Genomic DNA, 15,678 nt, shown 5'->3' on the forward strand with positions numbered 1-15,678 from the left:
ACATCACACAATTCTGACTTTTTATCTCTGAATTGAGTGATATAAAGTCGCAACTGCGAGTTATAAAGTCAGAATTGCGAGAAAAACTCGCTATTGCGAGAAATTAACTTGCAATTCTGACTTTTTTCCCTCAGTATTGTGTGTAGGCCTATATCTCGCAATTATTACTTTATAAAGTCAGAATTGTGAGATAGCCTATAAACTTACAATTCAGGGAAATTTTCCTCAGAATTGGACTTTACATCTCACAATTCTGTGAAAAGTTCGTCCGAATTGCGAGTTTATTTCTCGCAGTTGTGAGTTTATATCTAGCAATTCTGAGAAATAAGATCATTTGAGGAAAAAAAGTCACAATATCTTCCATAAATATTTTGCTAAGCACAGGGTGAGATTGTAGGCAGTGCTTGGCTTGCGTGTGTTTTCTCGTTAATGCTTATTAAGATATTTCCTGATCTGTTTGTCTCAATCACAAGAACACTTATCATGTGCTTTAAAAAGCGCTTCCAACGTAGTGCATTATTGAAACATATGCGAAAGCATTTTCCTACAATCAATATCCATTCATGCAAAATTAAAGTCATCTGCAGTTACAGTTCATAGCCTACACCAAACAAACAAACAAACAAACAGACGAATTAGAGGCCATTAATTCATCCCAACATATTTTCGATCAATCTAAATTGTGTTGGTATTGAAAGCTAGGCTATATCTATGGAAGCCATTTCTATGCATTAACCTATATAAGAAAAAAAAAGTTTCTGGTATCGATTTTAGTTGTAGAAGTTGCTGGCGGAGGTCCAAATACTCTTTCAGGATAATCCCGGCTCTTCCGGGAATAGTGGCGCTAAAGTGCGATTTAGGAGGAACAGGATGGTGTGTTTCAACATCATCATCACAGTCGTGGGTGTATTTGAGCCGAAGAGCGGAGGAGTGTGAGTGTGTTTCAGGATGATGGAGGTGATGGATGCAGAGCTCGAGGATCTCTGGAGACTGAAGGAATTTGCGCCAGACTTTCGCGGGTTCTCAGGTAAACGTCACGTTTTGAATTCATTAATGTGTGTCTCGCTGTCGACTTTAATGGACGAGTTGAACGGCGCGTGAAGGAGTTATGTTTATTTGGAAAAGGAAGATTGATTCTTTTACAACAGAAATACATCCATGTTTTACTCGGTGCACGTACTTATGTTGAAAAGAATCTAGGCTGTTTTTGGAAACTTGTCAACCACAACAACGTGAATGCCAAAATTGAATTGCATGTAATTCAATTTTGAATGAATTGCGCTTACACTTGCATGTAAGTGGTACTGTAGGCTACAAAGTTTAACGCTTAGTCGGCAGGTGCAAAACTTAACCATGATTTTATTATAGTAAAAGTGTAACCAAGTTTTTGGCGGATTGATTGCCATTTCTACAACCACAGTTAACTGCCATGGCTATACTATGGTTAGTGTAGCAAAACCAAATTTGTTTAAATACAGTAACCATCGTTTTTCTGTTTGTTTTATTTGTAGTAATAAATAATAGTAATTGTAGTAATTTTCGTAAGGGAACTAAAGTAACGTTAGCCTATATATAATGTGAATTCCTTTTTATCTCTATTTATATCTATGTCATGTTATAAATGGGTCGTATTAGTGGAAGATTTTGTATGTGTAATAAACAAAAAAGATTATTTTAATCTTGAGTTTGAACTAGGCTACTATTGTGACTGGGTGAGAAAATTAACATAAACATTTTTTTTTTTTTACATTTATTTAGGCCTACTTATTTTTAAATCTGTTATCTAACATTTGATGCATAATATTCGGTTTCTAGTAGTTCCTTGTCCTTGTTGCAGACCCCAGAAAACATATCACTTATTTAAAGAAAAACTCATCTTTGATCACCAAAATTACATATTTAAATGTTTTTTTTCTTTGAAAAAAATTCTTCATGCCTTAAAATAGCTTGAATGTAACTCCACACCCTTGTCTCATTTAGTATATGCAGTTTTTATTTAGTATATGCAGATATCCACTGGTTGACGATCACACGTTGATCTGATTGGTTACAAGGTAGTTTGTGACGTCAGAAACACCAGCGATTTCAAAGCGTGTTTTTGAGACTGTCTTTGGTTCACTGCAGTTTTAAGGAGAAAATACTCAGCAATGCTGTCGACTTATGAATTTACACATGGTTTGTCTTAAAGCAGATTAAAAACACCACATAGACACATAAACAACATTAAAAACATGATTTTCACCACAGGGGGACTTGTTAGTTCTTAATAACAAGTGTTGTTGCAATAACCTTTAATCTCTAGCGTGTATATGATAATGAATCATATAATGGTGTGATTATACAACACAATAACATAATCATATTTGATAAATAATGTCCCTCTTTTGCTGATGTTTCACCCATTTCAGCTTCACACTGAAATCCTTAAAGATGTGAATGCATACGCATGGAAACGAATCCCGGATTTCCCAGCCCACTCTCTGGCGCTGACATCCGCTAAGCTTATTTCTGGGCCTCATTTTATCGAATTCGATTACAAGCGCGTCGTGGAAAGGTCTCTGTTTGGCTAATGGAGTTTGTTTTGGAATTACGCTGCTAAGAGAGACACATAAACAACACCATCACCAGCCTCAGGTTTCTGTCTGCTGTATCCTCATTAGCAGCGATTACAGGAACCCACGAGTGGAGACGGCATCCTCAGTCCCTGAATGTATTCCCATGTTTAGCCTTTTGCCTGATAATAAATAATGGCTGAGGTAACAGCACTTACGGTATTGATCTGAAGGGTTTTGTGGATGAAGCCACTCATGTTTAATGGCCAAAGTGGAGAGGAGCCACTTCACATTCCTTAGGGAAACACCGGAGACGGATTTATGTGTCGTTAAATAAGGGTGAGGCTCATTCTATAGACATTCATGAGATCCTGGTGTTTTCATGTAGATCCACAAAACCTCTACAAGCTCTAGGGCTGAATATAAGTTCAGGTCTTCATTATTGGGAGGGTTTGTTTTTAGCATGAATTAACATTAACATTAAAGTGAGTTCAAATGGTTAATGGATATTATTGGGAAAAAAAAGAATAATCTTAATCATGTTAAAATCACTGTAACTCGTGGCCTCATCACTTAATAATTTTGGGTTAAAAAATAACCCAACGAGTAACCCAACTATGGGGTGATATATAGGGTTAAAAGTAGCCCAACAGTTGAGTTACATTGACTTTATTTTAATAAATAAAATACACTTTGTTTTCCAATACAGATTGTTTATTTGTATAAAACAATAAATATGTTTCAACAAATATATTTTTAAATATAATTTTAAGCAACCCAACATAGTGACCCAATATGTGTAACCCAATGGTTGGGTTAAAAACAAATAACCAACGTTTTTTTTTTACTGTGTACTAATAAGAGACTATGGTTCAGTAGATAGATGCATTTATTAATATTAATGATCAGAATAAAGAATTATTTCACACAGTAATATAGTTCATGTTGGCTATTTATGCTTGTCAAGCAACATGGCAACTTGGCTCATTAACATATAATGCTCATTAATATATAATATATAACACATATAACGCATCTTATCTGGTCAGAAGATAGAATCCAATATATGCATTTATATTAAATATATAAATAATGAGTGGCTGCGTATTAAAATCACTGTTAACCCTAAATGTCTGAATGCTTTCATAAACCAGTGGCAAAAGCTATATAATATATGAATAAATAATTACATTATTTAATAGGTAAGGTTCATTATATAGAATGTTTTTATAATAATAACTGGGAAAAGTTAGAGACAGTTAGAGGAAAAGTTAATAATATATGGGAAAGTTTGTGAACCAAATGTGCTGTTGGCTTGTCTGAAAGTTTTAAATTACTTAAAGGCACATTGCTAGCATGAATTAGCATATTGATAGCATGGTTTAACTAGTTTCTAGCATTTTGCTAATATGATTTTACATTTTGCTAGCATGGTTTGGCATGCTGTTAACATGTTGCTAGCATGATACACCACATTGTTAAGATAAGCATGTTGCTATTATGATTTATTATGTTTTAACAGGTTACTTACTAGCATGATTTAACACATTGTTAGCATATTTAACATGTTGTTAACATGATAAGTATGTTGCTAGTATGATTTTACATGTTAACATGTTTTAACAGGTTACCAGCACGATTTAACACATTGTTAGCATGTATAGCATGTTGGCTAGCATGAAGCAAATTATGTTGCTAGCATGAAGCAAATCATGTTGCTAGCATGAAGCAAATCATGTTGCTAGTATGATTTAACACATTATTAACATGATAAGCATGTTGCTAGCATGATTTGTTTGTTTATTGTTGTTATGATCTTACATATTTGAAAGGAACCGTCACAATAAAATAAATGTATTTGTAGATTGGACTCGTCAGATGTTTTAGTCTCTGTGTGCGGTTGAACGGCTGCTTGGAATAAACTGTCCTGTACTATTGCACAAGTCATCGGGAAAACAACACGCAGAGATGTGACTAGTTTTTCCCGTTTGCTAGCAAAACAGTGTTCCAAAACCTCATATGTTGTACATTAGTACACAATCCTGGCAAATACAGTGCTTAGCCATGTTTACTAAAGGTTTAGTTCAACAAAAAAGAAAGTTCTGTCATCGTTTACCGGCCCCCATGTTGTTACAAACCCATAAGACTTTCATTCATCTTTGGAACACAAATGAAGATCTTTTTAAGAGATTTCTGTCCATCCACAAGTCTGTTCACCCAAAACTTGCATGAACAGATTTAATTTAAGTAAGGTTAATTTTGGTTAATTTTGTTATTCACAAATAAACATGATTAACGAACATACATAGAGCTCTCAAATTTGGTAGTGGAAGCTCAACACGCAAGAAGCAATGAGTTTTGAATCAAATTTGGACATGCTACATCCGCCGGTGTCACTGTCATGTGACCCCCGCCCCCCCTTAGATACTGTGACGCGAAAAACAAGAAACATCCTGCGAGTAATCCGATGTGAATATTCGCTTCGCTTTTGGTGCGCACACACCATTATGGGTTTGGTCCGACATGAGGGTGAGTAATTTTCATTTTTGGATGAACTAACCCTTTAAGCGTTGTCTTTTTGTCCACAGGATGAAATAAACCCCCTGGAGAAGAGAACTCATCAGCTGCCACCATGGATTCATCGTTGCTCTCTGCCGACGAAACGGTCGCGCAAAGCAACGCGACTCCACTTTGCTTATCTATCAACAACCGTACTTTCAAACCCAACAACACCATCGCCTCCTCGTACTTCTCGGCGGTCTTCAGCGGACTCGGATTGAGCTCCAACCTCTTCGCCCTGGTGGTCCTGGCCAAGACTTTCCAGCACACCAAGAGCCGCTCGCGTTCCTCGTTCCTGCTCTTCCTCGGCGGCCTGGTGTTCACCGACTTCATGGGACTGTTGGTCACCGGGTCCATCGTGGTGTCCTTCCACATTACGCACTTTAACTGGCGCCAACTGGACCCTTACTGCCACTTTTGCAACTTCATGGGCATGTCAATGGTCTTCTACGGGCTTTGCCCTCTTCTTCTCGGCGCCGCTATGGCTATAGAGCGTTTCATCGGCATCAACCGACCCTTTTCACGTTCCACCGCCATGACCAACTCGAGAGCGTGCTCAACTGTGGCCATTGTGTGGGTCACGGCCGGTTGCATTAGCCTGTTGCCGTTGGTGGGGTTGGGAAACTACCACCTCCAGGTGCCTGGTTCCTGGTGCTTCCTCAACATCAGCTCCAAACCTCTAGACATGACCTTCAGCTTGATCTTCTCGCTCGTCGGCCTGCTGTCGCTGGCCGTGTCGTTCCTGCTCAACACGGTGAGCGTGATCACCCTCCTGAGGGTGTGTTGCGGACAGGACAGCAGGCAACGGAGACGAGACTACGAAGTGGAGATGATGGTGCAGCTCATCTTGATCATGGCCATCGCCTCCATCTGCTGGTGCCCTTTTCTGGTGAGTTCCTCTATACCAAGACTGAATTGACCAGCTGTTCCCGAAATCTACTCTTAAAGATAGGTTCCAAGTTTTTTTTTGTTTTTTTTTCACAGCGATGCCATTTTTGGTTCCCCAAAGTTCTTAAAAGAACCATTTTTTCCTTCACTCTTAAAAATAAATGTTCTTTATTGGCATCTGTGATTCCATTTAGAATGCACTTCCATGCACTTCAGTGGGAAAAGGTTCATTAGAATCCCTTAGAAGAACCATTTTTGGTTCCCCAAAGAACCTTTCAGTAAGCAGGTCTTTATAAAAGGGTTATTTTTTCTTAGGGCGAAGAACATTTAAAAAATCTAAAAATAACCTTTTTTAAACTTTTGTCATATTTTGTGCAATGAAAATGTTCCAAAGTTCTTTGTGAAACCATCCATGCTCCAAGTAAGATGCCTAGGTTAGTAAGCGAACAAGAAGGAATCTAATAGAGGAATATTATGGCTTCAGTACAAGTACAAGTTGAAGCATTTGATAAAGCATTTGACGTATTGTTGATTACCTAATGAACTTCCACTTTCCCTCCCCTGGAAGTGAATGGGGCCAATCCAAACACATCAAAATACTCACTGTTTCAATAGTATAGTCACAAGATGCCCACATGATTTTAGCGTGTAAAAAAATCCAATCATGTCCAATTTTACAACTTTGTTGCAATGACAATGCAATGCCATAAACTCTAAAATGACTTCAAAAATAAGGATTTAAGCAGCTTTACAGCTCACATAAAACTTAAAATTGGCATTATTGGTAATCAATATGCCACAAGTGCTGTTGATTGAGCTTGTTCTGCAACTTCTTCCGTGCTGCTCAATTGATCCCAGTAGTTTGACGTTGGTGCAGCACTCTTGAATGCATAAAAATTGGAATTATTTCCAATTCCAAAAATATGGAATTGGAAGTATTTACCATTGATAGCTTTAAATGACTCGTCCACCATCTTGAACGTATTTTTCATTTAGCTCAGCGCAATGCATTCTGGGATAAGTGTGTTCTTCACCGTAAAGGACACACATGCTTCTGCATTACTGTTTGGCCCAAGAAAAGTATCTTAGGAACATAATTATGCTGCCTACCTTTTACAAAAGCCTTATAATAACGTTTACTATGTTTGGAACGGCCTCAAGTTGCTAAAAAAGGCAAAAAGTTGCCTTGAACGTCAATCTGATTTCAACTACACAGACTTCAGTTCCATACTGTTCTTATCTGACTTCAAACGATCTGTTTACTCGACATGCTGTTCTGTAAATCCAACCCGTTTTAGATCCAGATGTCGGTGGCATCTGGTACTTGCTTGCTCTGTGACATTATGAGAACTGCTTCTCGTAATCGTCCGAATCCATTTCAATCGTTAAGTATTTGTTTGTTTATCTAAATGTAGAGCATAAATACTGCTGTGCATTACTGAGGCCGTACAGTAGGAAAACAATAAGAGTAAAACAAAAAATAAAACAATATACAATCAAAAAATGTAACAGCCCACAATAAAACCCAGTCAACTAAAAGCTTGTTTAAATAACAGTGTCTTGAGTTGCCTTTTTTAAAAGTCAGATGCTTTACTTGTCAATTCATTCAGAAGTTCTCCGCACAGGAAACTCTTCCATGTTTTGCGAGTTGAGGAACATTTAGGAGTTGTGTGAGAACAGCTGATAAGACTAATGGGGGGAAACGCCATTTCCTGTTGAGGAGAAGAACAGGAAGTCCTCACCAACAAACACACACTAATTTTATTTTGAACAAAACAAATTCACCGTTAGCCAATCGTGTGCTAAATTAACTCTGAGTAGAGTGTAAGTAGACTGTTGAGTTGAAATGCAAAGTGTCTGTTGGGGAGCATCAAAATAAAGTGATAGCAGATATTGAAGGATTAGTTCACTTCAGGATTAAAATTTCCTGATAATTTACTCTCCCCCACGTCATCCAAGATATTCATGTCTTTCTTTCTTCAGTGGAAAAGAAATGAAGGTTTTTGAGGAAAACGTTCCAGGATTTTTCTCTATATAGTGACTTCAATGGGGTCCAACGGGTTGAAGGTCCAAATGTGAGTTTCAGTGCAGCTTCAAAGTCTCGACACGATCCAGCCGAGGAATAAGAGTCTTATCTAGACAAATAAATGTTTGGGTTTTTTTTTTAAATAACTGATGGTTTGTCTAGATAAGACTCTTAGGCTTGAAAAGTTAAGATGCTCACTCTCTGGTTCACTTAAATCCTTTTACAAGACCCGGGATCCCTTCTTAAAATCCATTAAGGGTTTACCTTGTGCACCTGTAAATGGCAATTTTTTTATTGCTTCTTTTGGAAGGTTGATAGTTGACAGGAGTACAACATTACGATAAAAACAGGGTTACATGTTCTCACAGGCAGTGGTTATCTATTCATTTTGAGACCTTACTGTAATATGTGTCCAGAACTCTTCCCAAGGAGACAACCCCTCCTCTCTAACATCATTTACTCGGTTAAGCGTAGATTCATACGATATCAATTTCTACCATTGCACTGGCGCACTCTTTCAATTCTGGGGCTTTCAGTGTCTTCCAGTGTAATACATACCATAATAACAGAAAATAAACATTTTTAAACATTAGGTATTTAAGACTTTTGAGAGGATATTTAAAAAAAATAAAAAAAATAATTTTTGGACATTTGAGTTATTGGATTTTTTTTTGGGGGGGGGGGGGCATGTAAAGGATTAATAATGGACAATGTTTTATGCTCTACTGTTTTTTTTACGTTGTCCTATTCTGTTCTGTCACTGAAAACCCAAAAAAGATTTGGAGTAAGAAGTGGCTTATAGTTAAATAGAACTGGAACTCTCAGCCACTCGGCGTCTGTGATCTGAAATGGAACTTTGGGAATAAACACTTTGGAATTCCTGTGTTCTAGTGTGATGATGTCATGATGATGTGAGATGAACGGAACATGCTCTCAGGGTGTTCTCCTGTGACGCCTCTAACCTTGTTTCTCCCGGACAGATGTACATTTTGAAGACCGTCGTCGTGTCGCCCGTAGCCGTCGACCCCTATAGCGTTCTGTTCTACCTCCGCTTGGCCACCTGCAATCAGATATGCGACCCCTGGATTTACATCCTGTGTCAGGAGTCTAGACTGAGGCGAGTAAAGCAGCCCGTGCCGTCACTGGGTAATTCAGATCGTGATCCGGATTCACACTCGCTCCTCACGCATCAGATCGTGATCCGGATTCACACTCGCTCACGCATCAGATTGCTTTGAAGTGTGTGTGGTGCTGTGCTGTTCATCTGGGAATCACCGCTAGTTCACTGAACGCCATCATCCACGCTAATCAGAGTTTCTGCCTAAATAGCATAGTTATATAGTTTGTTTTTGTAATTTATTAAATAAATATATATTAAATATGTAATATAAATGTATGCCTTGATTTTTTTTATATATATATATAAGCAGTAATTATAGAAGCTATTTGGCAGAAACTACTCACCATAGTTCTGTCATGTGTGTGTGTGTGTGTGTGTGTGTGTGTGTGTGTGTGTGTGTGTGTGTGCATGTATATGTATTTGTGTGTGTGCATGTATTTGTGTGTGTGTGTGTGTGTGTGTGTGTGTGTGTGTGTGTGTGTGTGTGTGTGTGTGTGTGTGTGATTGTGTGTGCATATGTTTGTGATTGAGTATGTGTGTGTGTGTGTGTGTGTCCATGTGTATTTTGTCGAGTGAACACAGCAAAGGTCAGTGATCTCGAACGGCTAAGCTCACTCCATCCCCGCTGTATTCGCTGCATCATTGCTAAGTGTTCATGTTAACCTCAAACACGTTTGGTATTTTGCTGGAATTTGGAAAAATCTCCAGAAAGGTCGTGTGAGAGCAACTGGTTTCATCCTTCACAAAGGCTTTAGGGTCCGAATGATAAATCCCAGCTGGCCTCACACACACTCATCCAGTGTTTGTTTGTTTTGCTTCAGTTTTTCACAATAACATGATTAATCGTAACACTCACATCAAATGAAGTTGTATTTATTATTTTTCATGACCCTTAAGCAGATATCCCCACACATTCTGCCTTTGATGCTTATTTGAACTCCTTTTATTTTAAGGGTGAAATATGTCCTGGATACTTTCCTGACAGATTTGGTGAAGATAAATGAAAAACAGGACCGATTATATTTAGTAATCGGCATGAAGCCAGTAATTGTGTTCCAGTAAACTGTTTATTCTGGTTATTCTCATTGCTCACTTTCATAAACATTTCGATATGACAAAGCCTGCAGTGTTTGCGTCATAATGACGTTGTTTATTTTATTAAAACCATCATCCTTCCCTCGCGGGTCAAAATGATCCCAAGCCCTAAAATTATACTTTTTTTTTTTTTTTTTTTTCTTGTCCAGAAAGCTTATTTTATTTCATTTTAATAATACTTTTTCTATTTTTTAAATAATTTTTTTAAAGATGTTTTATTTTTTATTTTATCTACCTTTAAATTACCAGATTTGATCAATAAATGATAAATAAATAGTAATTTAAGCACATTCCTCACATTCTTTCAACTTAAATTCAAAATAACTCATGCATAACCCTTTTAATATAACATGATATTTCATGAGTCTAGATGGCCTTATAGCTCTATATGGAGCAAATGAGCTGTTCTGCTGGGTCCTAAAGTCAGTTCACTACAGTATGCATTCAGATAGCTACACACATAGACATAAAAATAAAAAAAATTGGTAAAGTTCGTTCGAATTTTGAGCATTTTTAGGTTTTTCTTTGTGTAATGAAGCATTCCTCGCATTCCATTCATTCCTAAAGGGGTCAAATTGACCCGCGAGGAAAGGATTTGCTACTTTTTAAAATTAAAACCACAAAACTCCTTGAATCCAATAAAAAATTTTAATGTATTCGTGGTTCAAGTGCGACAAAAATCCTAGAGTCTTGAACCCCTCTGATTCCTGATTTTGATGAAGTTGCCCCGCGAGGGAAGGATGAGTGCCTCTGACCTGACTGGAGTGTGTGTTTCTCACTGCTTGTGTTTGGCCTGGACAGGTGTTTATTGCGCAGACCGTGCTGTCGGACGGCGAGCTCAAGGTGGCCCAGCTGCTTCTCTGGCTTCGGTTTGCGACGTGGAACCAGATCCTGGATCCCTGGGTCTACATCCTCTTCCGACGTGCCGTTCTGAAGCGGATCGCGCCCAACATGGACTGGTCCCGCGGGTCCATCATGAGCCTGTCCACGTCCATACGCAGACTCACGCACGCCTCGCTGGGGGGAACAGGGGAGCGGTCGGAGAACACCCGGACAAATCCTGACAAAACCGGACGAGAGGAGACGGCTTTCCCTGTGCAGAACATCCCTGCCTCGTCTCGCTCTCTTTAGCCATCTTCATCTACTTCTGTGATGATTGATGATGAACCGTCTCATGGGAAGATCTAATATACACCAGTCCGAAGTTTTGGATCGGTACGTTTTTAAAAAGTCTCTTCTGCTCACCAAGGCTGCATTTATTTTATTAAAAATACAAAAAAACACAGTAATATTGTTAAATATTATGACAATTTACAATATATGTTCATATATTTTAATATATAATTAATTTTCTTTGATCAAAGCTGAATGTTCAGCATCATTACTCCAGTCTTCAGTGTCACATGATCCTTCAGAAATCACTCTAATATGATGATTTGAGGATCAAGAAACATTCATGATTATTATCAATGTTGAAAACAATTATTTACATTTTTATTTCAGGATTCTTTGATGAATAGAAAGATCAAAAGAACAGCATTTATCTGAAATAGAATATTTTCTAACATTATAAATGTCTTTACTGTAACTTTTGATCAGTTTAACTCATCCTTGATGAATAAAAGTATTGATTTCTTTTATTTATTTCCCCCAAAAATGTAATAAAATATTCTTACTGACCCCAAACTTTTGAACGGTAGTGTTTAATGTTACAAAAGCTTTAGATTTCAGATAAAAGCTGTTCTTTTGAACTTTCTATTCATCATAGAATCCTGAAAATAAAAACTGTTTTCAACATTGATAATAATCATAAACGTTTCTTGATCATCAAATCATCATATTAGAATGATTTCTGAAGGATCATGTGACACTGAAGACTGGAGTAATGATGCTGAAAATTCAGCTTTGATCACAGGAATAAATTACATTTTAAAATGTATTCACGTAGAATTTTTTTAAAAGTTATTTTAAATTGTAATAATATTTAACAATATTACGTTTTTTTTTTTTATGAAATAAATGAAGACTTCAGATGCAAAAGCCTCTAAGTGCCATCTAAAATTTTCTTCTAGAATGATATTTTTTTATCAAGCTCGTATATTTAAGTTCAGTAATTTCACTTAAATGGCAATGAAAATAACCTATTAATTGTCATTTAAGTGAAATTACTGAACTTAATTATACGAGCTTGATAAAAATGATCATTCTAGAAGAAAATTTTAGATGGCACTTAGAGGCTTTTGCATCTGAACTCTTCAAATGCAGCCTTGAGCAGAAGAGACTTCTTTTAAACACATTAAAAATCTTACAGATGCAAAAACGTTTGACTGGTAGTGTAAGGCCTTTTATCCTTTTGACCCTTTTCTTGATTTGGCGGCCAAGAAACACTTGTCGAACATGTTCAAGACGCGGTGAACTCGCATGCACTCGTGGAGGAATCCGTACAGTAGAAACTTTGGGAAAACTGCAGTTTTGGCTCGTTGCCTAGACGTATACACTCCCTTTTCCTTGCTGATAAGACGGAGGACCACACACTCGGCTAAAACACCTCCTAACTTGAACTTTTCTAGTCTTGTCTTGGAACAGTCTTGTCTGCACAACGTCGGTTATTCTTGTGCGAGGAAACACAAGGTTAGCATCAAACGCTGTCAGAGTGAATAATCGCGTTTTTTTGTATTTATATTGTATGTAAACCCAAACTTATTATTCAACCCTCTTTTGTTTGGATTGCTTTGGCCAATTGTTCTCTCAAGTATTTGCATCTTTGGTAGAGATGATTTTTTTTGGCAAGTAATGTCGCTGAGGCCTAGCGCACTCTGAAGCTCATCCGCTAGCTAGAGCCGCGCGATTAATCGTTAAAACATCTCGATTCGAACACCTATGTGATCTTATTCCTAAATGACAACGATTTACATGTGTCTATTAAACCTTTGACAACATCACAGGGAACATTCAGATCTGTGTTTGATCCAGAGAGAGAATAAACACATTATTTCTGTCTTACAATAATTTAGATTAAAGCAGCACCAGGTAACTTTTCAACCTTCATAATATATTTCCAAGACTCTTGTGATGGTACATCGACTTACAATAGGTTGAATGACACGTCTGCCATAGCCTGACGGGGTCTGTATCGTTTTTTATGGTACTTTTAAACTTCGGGGTTCGGGTAGTAACCCGAGCACAAAAAGAACTAGCTCTTAAAGGGGCCACACCTTATTTCCACTCGTTACAGCTTCCATCCGACTGAACAGGGACCGGTATATAGGGGGGAGGGGATCAGGCCGTGAGTGAAGAGACTGCTCTGCGTGAGTGGTATTTACGACAGTAACGTTAAATACAAGTAGTCCACAGCGACTCTAGGGGTCGTTGTTTGACCAAAACGGAATTCCTACCTAGTGGGGCTTTAACACAGAAGAACTGGGATAAAAGTTTATAAAAGTTTATAGTTCAGATATAAACACTGATGTCTACGGTAGCGATCAAAATAGAGAAAATCCTCTTTTGAAAGTAACTTTTCGCTTCAAATAACGATTGTATGGATTACATCATTACACCAGTAGGTGGCGACAAGCGAAAACATTTATCATTGAATAATCATTCAAGAGATTTGTTCAAAAATGCTGATTCATCCAGTAATAAAACAAGGGAAGCATTTATGAATGAGTCATTAAATAGCATTAGCATGACTAGCTGCAAATAAACCATCGCTGCATCCGAAATCAAATACTTCCCTACCATATAGACCTTATGCGCCAGAGAAACGAGGGCGCCGCCATCTTTAGAATATTGTCTTTTAACTTCCGTTTTGCGGTCGCTCTGTATATGTCTATGGCATTGCTGTCCAGGAGTAATTAGCTTTTGAAGTGGATTTACTTAATGTAAAGTTAACGAAAGTTATCATAAGGACTGTAATGTTTACAGCAGATGACTTAACAAATGTCAGTCGACCGGGAAGATTTTAAAACGAGCCGTTCATTAGTAAACACGCAAAATCGCTGTGAAAATACAGACCGGAAGTCAAAAGACAACGAGCGCAGCGCTGAAAAGGGGCGGGGCTACATAAGGTCTATATAGAACGTACTTTTTTAAGCTGCGAAGTAAGTTTCAAACCAAATTTCAGACACAGCGCATATTTTGTGGGTTTTAAGGTCATTTTATTATGTAATGCGATTTTTATGTGTGAAAAAGTGGGCGGGGCTTGATTTTATCAGTTGGCCAGTGGTTTAATGATGTGAAGTGACAGTTGGTGTGAGAGGGGGAGGGGTTGGAAAATAAGAGTGTTTGGTGATGTCATTTTTGGGGCGGAGCCTTAGAGTGAATTAGTGCCCGCCCACTTTTTCAGCGGTTCCTGGACTGTTTTTCCCATTCATTTTCCCCTTAGGGATTTAAAAAAAAAAAAAAAACTTAATTAAATCGTTAAAAAGCCATGAACCAAACCAACCAGTTCTGAGATGAATTTAAACACTACAAACTTTGATTTGAAGCAAAAAAGTATTTGAAAATCGGACAAAAATACAGGACTGTACTTAACGGCTTCAGTGAGGGAAAGAACTACAATAACCTGAGGAACTGCGAATGACATAAATGAATTAAAAACGATGGAGAAATATAAAAACAATATATTTTTATGTTGCTTGCATAAAAATGTATATTTTGAAAAGTTGTATTAAGTTAAAGCTTTTCGTCCAATATTTATATTCTATCTTATTTCTGCTTTATTTCAACGTCTTATTTCAAGTTATCGTTAAAAGTTATCATATCAGTTATCGTTAAAAATCAATGGTGTTTTTATTTTTATTTCCGGAACCAGACCGTTGTACTATATGAGACATGGAAAGAGAATTAAGAAAGTAAAGTTTGCATCAATTTTGATTTCACATTTACTGAAGGACTTTTGTCAGCCATTTTGTGAGCGACTCTCTTTGATGTTTATGACTTACGAATGTACAAAAAGTCTCCGGATACAAAATTTGGTGGTATGCTGGAGTGTTTTTAATCTTTACACATATTCAAATATGTCACATCAGGTCATCCAAAAGGGGGTACGTACATTGTAAAACACGATATACAATACACAAACACTTAGCAGATTTCTGAGTTTAATAGCTACACATTAAATGTGTACATAATTAATTCAACTGTGTCAATAAGTGATGATTCATATATACACAAGCCATTCGTGTCACAAGATCTCATTAATCGTAAAAGATCATTCATTTCACCTGTAACACGATGTATAACACAAAAGACAAAAACAAACAAAGGCTAGGCTAAGCTAAGCTAAGCTAATGTCTGCTATCATATACTTGATTGTAATGCTTTTAAAGTCAAATATATAATGTAAAACTTAAAAGATTGGGTTAACCCCTAGTTAGCTATACAGATCGGTGGGAAATACAGTGTGACCGACTTCGTACTGCTCTACACACTTGAAT

The 15,678-nt window shown here is 37.4% G+C and overlaps 2 protein-coding genes across 3 annotated transcripts in view; one reads left to right on the forward strand and one right to left on the reverse strand.

Annotated features, from left to right (window-relative positions):
• The first annotated feature begins 894 nt into the window (after positions 1 to 894).
• On the forward strand, positions 895 to 11,624 carry tbxa2r (thromboxane A2 receptor). Of its 2 annotated transcripts, XM_084117567.1 has the most exons (4): positions 895 to 1,027; positions 5,141 to 6,000; positions 9,006 to 9,142; positions 11,042 to 11,308. In XM_084117567.1, the coding sequence occupies exons 2-4, from the start codon at positions 5,185 to 5,187 to the stop codon at positions 11,172 to 11,174; spliced, it is 1,086 nt and encodes a 361-aa protein (XP_083973693.1). In that variant the 5' UTR covers positions 895 to 1,027; positions 5,141 to 5,184; the 3' UTR covers positions 11,175 to 11,308. The 2 variants fall into 2 exon arrangements, with proteins under 2 accessions (XP_083973693.1, XP_083973692.1); XM_084117566.1 differs by lacking the exon at positions 9,006 to 9,142 and having other exon boundaries at positions 11,042 to 11,624.
• Positions 11,625 to 15,212: 3,588 nt separating this feature from the next.
• gipc3 (GIPC PDZ domain containing family, member 3) overlaps positions 15,213 to 15,678 on the reverse strand; it is a 9,455-nt gene continuing 8,989 nt past the window's right edge. Inside the window, exon 7 of the mRNA XM_084116796.1 lies at positions 15,213 to 15,678. This exon is cut by the window's right edge and continues 143 nt beyond it. The gene's annotated coding sequence lies outside the window, so the exon portion shown is untranslated.

Source organism: Abramis brama, assembly GCF_963993115.1.
Source record: "Abramis brama genome assembly, chromosome: 6".
Classification (NCBI taxonomy): Eukaryota; Metazoa; Chordata; class Actinopteri; order Cypriniformes; family Leuciscidae; genus Abramis; species Abramis brama.

Bases quoted from the DNA above. Each gene is read 5' to 3' on its own strand.
- tbxa2r (XM_084117566.1), top strand. From the start codon at position 5,185: ATGGATTCATCGTTGCTCTCTGCCGACGAAACGGTCGCGCAAAGCAAC. The intron at 6,001-11,041 runs GTGAGTTCCTCT...TGGCCTGGACAG, and splicing joins TCTGCTGGTGCCCTTTTCTG to GTGTTTATTGCGCAGACCGT.